This window comes from Penaeus vannamei, chromosome 33 (genome assembly GCF_042767895.1).
Source record: "Penaeus vannamei isolate JL-2024 chromosome 33, ASM4276789v1, whole genome shotgun sequence".
NCBI lineage: Eukaryota > Metazoa > Arthropoda > Malacostraca > Decapoda > Penaeidae > Penaeus > Penaeus vannamei.
In genome coordinates this window covers 29,425,019-29,435,018 of record NC_091581.1, presented here as the reverse complement: position 1 = coordinate 29,435,018, position 10,000 = coordinate 29,425,019, and the positions used below count along the sequence as shown (strand labels likewise).

The following is a 10,000-nucleotide window of genomic DNA, read 5'->3' as shown; positions in this document are numbered from 1 at the left end:
AGAGAAGAACGGACAGACGAGAAGAAAAAGAGAGAAAAAAAAAGAAAAAAAGAGAGAGAAAGAGACAGACAGACAGACAGACAGAGAGAGGACTTGAGACCCCGCCCCCAAAAGTCCTCTCGCCAAGCGCCGAGGATTCTCAACTAATCACATTTCCTTCCGTTTTCACCACGTCATCACGCGATGGGCCTTGAGGCTGCGGGGGCTTCTCCTCCCCTCTCCCCTCTCTCCCCTCTCCTCTCTCTCCTCCCCTCCCTTTTTCCACCTCTCGCCTCCCTTTTTCCACCTCTCGCCTCCCCTCCCTTTTTCCACCTCTCGCTTCCCTTCCCCTCTCCCCTCTCTCGCTTCCTCTCCCTTTTCCACCTCTCGCCTCCCCTCTCCCCCCACTCTCCTCCCCTCCCTTTTCCACCCTCCTTCTCCTCCCCTCTTCCGCTCTCTCTCCTCCCCTCTCTCTCCCTCCCCCCTTTTCCCCTCTCGCCTCTTTTTTTCACCTCTCCTTCCCTCCCCTCTTTCTCTCTCTCCTCCCTCCCTTTTTCCACCTCTCGCCTCTCCTCCTCTCTCCCTCTCTCCCTTCCCCTCTCCCTCTCTCCTCCCCTCTTTTTTCCACCTCTCGCCCCCCTTTTTCCATCTCTCGCTTCCCCTCCCCCTCCCCTCTCTCTCCTCTCCTCCCTCTCTTTTTCCACCTCTCGCCTCCTTTTTCCACCTCTCCTTCCCCTCCCCTCTCCCCTCTCTCCCCCTCCTCCCCTCCCTTTTTCCACCTCTCGCCTCCCCTCTCCCTCTCTCTCCTCCCCCCCTTTTTTCGCCTCCCTCCCTCCCCTCTTCCGCTCTTTACCCCCCCTTTTTTTCTTCTCGCCTCCCCCCCCTTTTCCGCTCTCTCGCTTCCTCTCCCCTCTTTGTCTCCTCTCCCCTCTCTCGCTTCCTCTCCCCTCTCCTTTTTTCTCTCTGCTTCTCCTCCCTCTTCCCCCTCTCGCCTCCTCCCCCCCCATCACCTATCCCTCCTTCCCTCCCTCTCCTTTCTTCTTTCTACTCACCCCCCCCCCTTGATCTTTTACTTACTTACCCCTTCATACTTTTCACTGTCTCCCAATTACTCTTTGTAATTCCACATCCCCCCTCCTCCCCATCAGTCCTCCCCTCCCCTCTTCCTCTCCCCCCCTCCCATCACTCTCCCCTCTTCCGCCCCCCCCCTCTCCCCCCCCTCTCCTCTTCCCCCATCACCCTCCCTCCCCCCCCATCCCCCCCATCACCCCTTTCATCCGCCCTCCCCCATCCCCTTTCCCCCTCTCCCCTTCCCCTCCCCATCACCTTCCCTCTCCCCCCACCCCATCACCCTCCCCTCTCCCCCCACCCCATCACCCCCCCCTCTCCCCCCCCCCATCACCCTCCTCTCCCCTTCCCCCCCATCACCTCCCACCCCATCGCCCTCTCCTCTCCCATTCCCCCCATCACCCTCTCCCTTCCCCCCCTTCACCCCTCTCACCCCCCCCTCCCCTCCCCTCTTCCTTCCCTCCTTCCCCCCTCCCCCTCTCTCCCTCTCCCCTCCCTCCCCTCCACCCCATCCCCTCCCCTCTCCCCTTCCCCCCAACCACCACCCACCCCCCCACCCCCACCCCACCGCCATCATCCTCCCCTCTCCTCTCCCCTTCCCTCCCTCCCCTCTCATCCCCCCTCCCCCTCTCCCCTCCCCCTCCCCACCACCCTCCCCCTTCACCCCCCCTCCCTCCCCCTCCCTCCCTTCCGCGTACGTAGAAGTCCCAATATCGACAATAAAATCGATGTCTCCCTGATTTATTCTCTCCCGAAATCCGATGGAATCAGGGTAGGGAGTTTGGGGAAAGGGGAAATGGGGAAGGGGAAGGTGAAGGAGGAATGAGGGAGGGAGGGAGGGAGGAAGGGAAGAAGGGAGGGAGGGAGGGAAGGAGGAATGAGGGAGGGAGGGAGGAGGGAGGGAGGAGGGGAAATGAGGAAAAAGGGAGGGAGGGAGGAAGGAAGGAGGGAAGGATGGGGAAGGGGAAGGTAAAGGAGGAATGAGGGAGGGAGGGAGGAGGGGAAAGGGAGGGAGGGAGGGAAGGAAATGAGGGGGGGAGGAAGAAGGGAGAGGAGGGAGGAGGAAAAAGGAGGGAGGGAGGAATGAGGAGGGGAAGGAGGAGGGAGGGAGTGAGAGGGATGGGGGGGGGAAGGAAAGGAGGAATGAGGGAGGGAGGGAGGGGGAAAGGAGGAAAGGGAGGGAGGGAGGTGGATGGGGAAGGGGGAAAGGGGGAAAAGGTGAAGGTAAAGGAGGAATGAGGGAGGAGGGAGGAGGAGAAGGAAGAAGGGAGAGAGGGGGGGAAGGAGGAGGGAAGGATGAGGAAGGGGAAGGTAAAGGAGGAATGAGGGAGGGAGGGAGGGGGAAAGGAGGAAAAGGAGGGAGGGAGGAGGGAGGGAAAGGAAAGGGGGAGGGGGGGAAGGGAAAAGAGCAAAGGGGGAAAGGGGGAAGGAGAAGGTTAAAGGGAAGAAGAGGGAGGGTGGAGGGGAAGAGAGTGACTAAGGGGAATTGGAGAGAGAAAGAAAGGAGAATGGAGGAGGGTGTAAAAGGAAAGAAAGGAATGAAGGAAGACAGAAGGAAAAAGGAGAAAAACAAATAGAAAGAAAAAGATAACAATGAAAGAAGATGGAGAGAGGTAGGTAATAAAAGGGAACGAGAAGTGACGGAAAAAAGGATGAGAATAAAGAAGAGAAGCGAAGAGAGATGGAAAGGAAGGAAGAGCGAGATAACGTGAGAAGAACGGAAAGAGAAAAAGGAGGAAGCAAACAAAACAGAAAAAGGAGAGACAGGCAAACGAATGGAAAAAGAAAGTGAGCAAATATGATGCAACAGAGAGCCAAAAATAGAAAAGAAAGAATAAAGAATAAGAGGAATGGCAAACAGAAAGAACGAAAGAGGTGCGAGAAAGAACGAGAGATGGAAAACAGGCGGGTGGACCAGCAAAAGCAACTTTTCCCAAAACGCCGCATAATTTCAAAATCGGATTAAACAGTCAGTTCAACTTTTATTTCAACCATCTTCGAACGTCGGCAATTATTCAAGCATCAAGGATTTATATCATTGGAAAATTTTGGCGCCAAAAGTACGTAATCCTCTCCCTTCTCTCTCTCTACCCCTCCCCCCTCCCTCCCCATTTCCAGGACTGACCCACCAAAACGAGCGATTTTCCCGCCATCGCAATAAATTCAGTTCCGAATAAAATATAGTGTTTACGTTTAGCTCCCTCGTAACCGCTCGCGCCAAAACCGATGTGTGGAATTTCCCGGCTCGTAATTCCGTTGTAGTTCAGAGATATAGTTAATGGAGACAATCATCATGAATCTGTCGAAGGGGGAGGAATTTACTCCTCCATTCCCGCCAAAAAAATAAAGGAAAGAAAAAAAGTAGAGAGAAAAAAACAAAAAATAAGTGAGCATCGGTAATACAGGAGACAAAAAAAACAAGTGAGCATCGGTAATAAAGGATCCGAAAAAAAACAAAAAACAAGTGAGCATCGGTAATACAGGATCCGAAAAAAAAACAAAAAACAAGTGAGCATCGGTAATACAGGATCCGAAAAAAAAAAACAAGCGAGCATCGGTAATACAGGATCCGAAAAAAAACAAAAAAACAAGTGAGCATCGGTAATACAGGATCCGATTCTGCTGAACACGTCGATGGAGGCCACAAACACGACCGTAAAGGAGACTGGAACAGGTGTGCGGGATGGGTTGTGGCACTTATTGGTTTCCCGGGCCGCAGACGGAGAGTTACAGCATTCTCGCTCTGGTCGGCGCCCCGAGAACACAACAGGAGATCTGAAGCCTTGTTAGCATAGGCAGATTTACCGCAATATTGGAGAGGAATGCGGAGCCTCCAGGGAGATCTGATCTTTCTTTTACTGTTATTGTTTCTCTAATGTGCTGGAATGTGTGACGCGAGTGTCTGTGAGTGCTTGTTTGTTTGTATGTGTGTGTGTATGTATAAAGAAATGTGTGTGTGCGTGTGTGTGTATATATATATATATAAATGTGTGTGTGTGTGTGTGTGTGTGTGTGTGTGTGTGTGTGTGTGTATATAAATGTGTGTGTGTGTATATATAAATAAATGTGTGTGTGTGTGTGTGTGTGTTTATATAAATGTGTGTGTGTGTGTATATATATATATATATAAATGTGTGTGTGTGTGTGTATATATATGAATGTATGTGTGTGTATGAATATGTGTGTGTGTGTATATAAATGTGTGTGTGTGTATGCGTGTTTTTGTGTGTCTGTGCGTGTGTGTTGGTGTATGCACTTATAGCAACTAGCACAAATACACACAAATGCATAGCAACTGACGCTACAAATATACACCCCCCCCCCGCACTTCCTCTAGTGATGACGTCACTCCCACAGCCATCTTTGATCCTTCTGGAAAGTTTTAAGACGTTGAGCAAATATGTACAGATACAAGCGAGACGACAACCTCACGTCTCGCGCCTTATGTCGTAGATCGCCTCCTCTACCACTCTCTCCTCTCGCTTTTTTTATCCTTTTGCTTGTGTTTGTTCTTTATGTTTAAACAATCTATATTTAGCTTCTTTTTTTTTTTTTTTTTTGAGGACGGAGGGTCGCTTCCTTGGTTTAGTGTTAGTTCCTTCTGTCTCTCTCACTTGTATTGTTTCTTTCTGTGTTCCTTCCTCTCTCTCTAACTCTCTCTCTTTCTCTCTCTCTCTCTCTCTCTCTCTCTCTGTTTCTCCCTCCCTCTCTCTACCTCTCTCTCTAACCCCCCTTCTCTCTCTATCTCTCTCTCTCTATCTAACCCCCTCTCACTATCTCTCTCTCTCTCTCTCTCTCTCTCTCTCTCTCTCTCCCTCCCTCCCTCCCTCCCTGCCTCCTCCCTGCCTCCCTCCCCTCCTCCCTCCCTCCCTCCCTCCCTCTCTCCCTCTCTCCCTCTCCCTCATTCCCTCACATCGCTTCCTTTCCTTTCAACGCGTTCGTTTATTCCACTTCGTCCCTCTTTATATTCCCTTGCAAAATGCAGGAACTACGGTACAATGCACGATAGCGATGGCGGGAAAATTACAATCCGCGGACACGACACGCCGCGGCAAAGCTTTTGGTACGGTACGTGCAATGGCTATGAAAACAACCCGCGGGCCTTGTTCAGTCCGCCACGTCACACGAGGATAATTAGTGGCAATGGTTTTGTACCGTACGCGATATCAAATAAATCGATTTATTACAGGTTTAGCACATTGGCTGCGGACGTTTACGAGGCGGTTTTTTCTCTCCGCAGGTCGCTCTCGTATTGGTGCAATGATGACGTTGACAGCAAGTATGGTGGCGGTGTTGGTGGCTATGGTGATGGTGCCAGGGATGGTGACGAGCCTGCGAGCGCCATGCTACGAGTGTGAGAAGTACAAGGAGTCTCACCCTCATGCCAATCCTTATGGTGTGGTAAGGAAGTCACCTTTGTGTTTTTTGGGAAATGAGATGTTCGTCTTTGGAGTGTGCGTATGTTGTCCTTCATCTTTTTTTTCTTTTTTTTCTTTTTTCTTTCCTTATTTTTCCTTTTTTTTCTTTCCTTATTTGTCTTTTTTTTTCTTCCCTTTCTTTTTTCTTTCTTTTCCTTTTTTTCCTTTTTCTTTCCTTTTTTCTTCCCTTTCTTTTCTTTATCTTTTTTTTCTTCCCTTTCTTTTTTCTTTCCCCTCTTTTCTCTTCCCTCTTTTTTCTTTCCCCCCTTTTCTCTTCCCTCTTTTCTCTTTCCTCTCTTCCATTCTTTTCTCTTTCCTTTTTTCCATTCCCTTCTTCTCTTTCCCCTCTTTTTCTTTCCCTCTTTCTCTTCCCTTTCTTCTCTTCCCTCTTTTTTCTCTCCCCTCTTCTCTCTTCCCTCTTTTTCCTTTCCCCTTCCACCCTCTCCACGCCCGTACAGCGAGGCGCGTGCCCCCCCTCCCCCCCTCCTCCCCCCATCGGCGCGAAACCCGCCCTCACGCCCATTCACTGAATTTATTTAGTACAAAGCGAAAAGAGTCCTTTGGCATGCATAGATATCCCCGTCGCTTTGAAATATCCGGGCTGTGTTTATGCGCAAATAAAAGTAAATAAAAGGATGGCTGGGTCTTTTATTTTTGTTGCTGTTTTTTTTTTTTTTTGGGGGGGGGGAGGGGGTTACAAAATGGGTTCCTTTATTTACGTCGGGGTGTTTGTGTTTCCATATATGGTAATTTTGGGTATTGGGTTTCCCGTCGTGGTCGATCTTCAGCGTCGTCGTTTAACTTTTTATTTATCTATTATTTATTTCATTTATATATTCTTATTTCATTTATTGATCTATTTTTTTTATTCTTTTATTTATCTATTTTGTTTATATATTTCTATTTTCTTTATTTATCTATCTTTATTTTTATTTATTTATTCTTTTTTTTCTTTTTTTTTATAGGGATATATTGAAGGTATAGAATCTGTAATGTATATAGGCTCTCGATCCCCCGCTCAAAAATATGAAAGAAAAAAAAAGAACGAAAAAAGGACAAAAAAAGACAAACAAAAAACAAGAAAAGGAACAATCATACACACGAACAAACAAACATAGAAACAAAAAAAAATATGAAAGAAAAAGAAGGGGACGAAAAAAAATTAAAAAACAAGAAAAGAAATGATCATACACACGAACAAACAAACAAAGATACAAAAAAATTATGAAAGAAGAAGAAAGGGACGAAGAAAAGGATAAAAAAACAAGAAAAGAAATTATCATACACACGAACATACAAACATAGACAAAAAAAGATATGAAAGAAGAAGGGGACGAAAAAAAAGGATAAAAAACAAGAAAAGAAATGATCATACACACGAACATACAAACATAGACAAAAAAAAGATATAAAAGAAGAAGAAAGGGACGAAAAAAAGGATAAAAAACAAGAAAAGAAATGATCATACACATGAACAAACAAACATAGAAACAAAAAAAAATATGAAAGAAAAAGAAGGGGACGACAAAAAGATTTAAAAAAAAAAACAAGAAAAGAAATTATCATACACACGAACAAACAAACATAGACAAAAAACAAGATATGAAAGAAGAAGAAAGGGACGAAAAAAAGGATAAAAAACAAGAAAAGAAATGATCATACACGCGAGCATACAAACATAGAAACAAGCAAAAAAAAAGATATGAAAGAAAAAGAAGGGGACGAAAAAAAAGGATAAAAAACAAGAAAAGAAATGATCATACACACACGAACAAACGAACATAGAGACACTCACACACAGACGAATATACTCTCTCATTTACCACACATGATTTATCCATTTTTTTCGGAAAAAATCGGCTCCAACACGATGAACCTCAATATTACACGACATTTTCCATGAATAAGAAAAAAAAGAGTAATCACAAGAAGTAAAACATTTAATGCCATGTGATTTAGTAGTTTATAGTCCCTTCAGATTCTCTCTAGAGTGAGTCGTTTTGAGTCGTTGTCAGGGAGTGCCATCTCATACCGGCGTAGCAGTCGTTTCGGCATTATTCCATCGTAAATATATAGATATGTGTGTGTGTGCGTGTGTGTGTGAGAGAGAGAGAGAGGGTGTGTGTGTGTGCCAGAGTGTGTGTGTGTGCGAGAGAGAGTGAGAGAGAGAGAGAGAGAGAGAGAGAGAGAGAGAGAGAGAGAGATGTGTGTGTGTGTGTGTGTGTGTGTGTGTGTGTGTGTGTGTGTGTGTGTGTGTGTGTGTGTGTGTGTGTGTGTGTGTGTGTGTGTGTGCATGTGTGTGTGTGTGTGCATGTGAGAAGCGAGAGAGAGAGAGAGAGAGAGAGAGAGAGAGAGAGAGAGAGAGAGAAGAGAGAGAGAGAGAGAGAGAGAGAGAGAGAGAGGAAGAGAGAGAGAGAGAGAGAAAGAGAGAGAGAGAGAGCGAGCGAGAGAGAGAAAGAGAGCAAGAGGAAAAAAGAGAGAGTAAATATATATAGATATATATATAGATATAGATATAGATATAGATATCGTCAGCAACCTGGACTTTTATTTGGAATTCTAAACCACTCACACCAAGTGCTTGCAGGGATTGTCTGTTGAAGCCTCACTGTCATGCCCTAACGAGAAAATACATTTCTATAAAGCTGGTGCAGATTCCGGTTAGACAATTCTTTTGGGTGCGTCGTGTGGTATAGTAGTTGGGGTAAGTTGCCTATAAGGGTTATTTAGAGTTATTAGGTTCTGCTTCATATGGATAGAAATATAAAGAGATAGATAGACAAAAAGATCTTAGATATATCTTATATGTATATACATACACACACACATACACACACACACACACACACACACACACACACACATATATATATATATATATATATATATATATATATATATATATATATATATATATATATATATATATATATATATATACAAACACACACACACTCAACTTACATAAGATTTATCCTCCAAATTGAGAAAAAAAATAAATGTTCACCGCCATTTATCGACCATTCTCCTCTTTTAGCAACCACGAAATGTGTCCCCATCTGCATCATCATTGCTTGTGCCAGTCTGCTTGTTGCAAATCATTATTGCATTCCGCTCTCTACAGGATTTCATTTCCGTCCCGGCGAGGCTCTCCTGCTTTTTTTTGAAACTCTTCGTTCGATTTTCTTTTTTATTTGTTTTGTTTTGTTTTTTATTCGTTGTTTTTTTTGTGTTTTGTTTTTTAGGTTTTATTCGTTGTATTATATTTTTTTTGTTTTGTTTTTTATTCGTTGTACTATATTTTTTGTTGTTGTTTTTTTATTGTCTTTTTTTATTTGGTTTTTGTTTTTATTTTCATTTATTCGTTGTATTATATTATTTTTGTTTTATTTTTTATTCGTTGTACTATATTTTTTGTTTTTTGTTTTTTTTTATTGGTTCTACGTGGTTCAGGTGTTGTTATTGTTATGGTCTGGATTTTGTCTCTGTTGGAAGAAAAGAAAAACAGCAACAGAAAAACAGACGTAAAAGAAGACAAAAGAAAATAGGACACTAATAAAAAGGAAAACAAAATAACAAAAAAGAACAAAAACAAAAAAACAAGACCACACAAATAACACAAAAAAAAAACACACAACCCCCCAAAAAACAAAACTCCAAAACAACACCCCCCTCCCCCCCCTTAAAAAAAAAGATAAAAAAAAAGAGAAAGGAAAAGCGAACAAAAAAAAACAGGTCTCTTTCCGCCCTCCTCCCCCTACCTCCCCTTCCTCCTCCCACCTCCTCCACCACCTCCTCCTCCTCTCCTCCTCCTCCTCCCCTTCCTCCCATCCTCCTCCTCTCCCCACCTCCACCCTCCCTCCACCCTCCCTCCTCCTCCCCACCACCTCCCCCCTTCCTCCCACCTCCCACCTCCCCACCTACCTCCCCCTTCCTCCTCCTCCCTCCTTCCCTCCCCCTCTCGTGCAGATCGGATGCTCGAAAGCCCTCCCTCATCCCTCCTCCCCACCTCCTCCTCCCCTCCTCCTCCTCCCACCTCCTCCCCATCCCCCTCCCACCTCCCACCTCCCTCCCCTTCCTCCTCCCTCCTTCCCTCCCCCTCTCCTGCAGATCGGATGCTCGAAAAGCCCTCCTCATCCCTCATCCCCACCTCCCTTCACCTCCCACCTCCCTCCCTCCTACTCCCTCCCCCTTCCTCCTCCCCTCCACCCACCTCCACCCCCTCCTCCTCCACCTCCCTCCTCCCCTTCCTCCTCCCTCCTTCCTTCCCCCCCTCTCGTGCAGATCGGATGCTCGAAAAGCCCTCCTCAGCGCAGCCGATGGAAGGCCACCGGGAATCTATCAAAACTGCAATCTGAATTGTAAAGCGCTCGAATTTCTTGCTGATTAATCCCAATTCCTTAACAAGTCGAGGGAGAGAGAGAGGGAGAGGGAGAGGGGGGGGAGAGGAAGGAGAGAGAGGAGGAGGAGAGAAAAACGAAGAGAGAGGAGAATGAAGGGAGAAAGGGGAAAGAGGAGGAGGAGGAGAGAGAGGA

General features: G+C 45.9%; 1 protein-coding gene across 1 annotated transcript in view; it reads left to right on the top strand.

Moving 5' to 3' along the window:
• LOC113814675 (uncharacterized) overlaps positions 1-10,000 on the top strand; it is a 145,935-nt gene that overhangs the window by 99,927 nt on the left and 36,008 nt on the right. The window contains exon 2 of the mRNA XM_070145039.1: positions 5,288-5,448. Within this exon, the coding sequence (XP_070001140.1) occupies positions 5,308-5,448 (141 nt within the window). The 5' untranslated portion in view covers positions 5,288-5,307. The remainder of the gene's footprint in view (positions 1-5,287; positions 5,449-10,000) is intronic.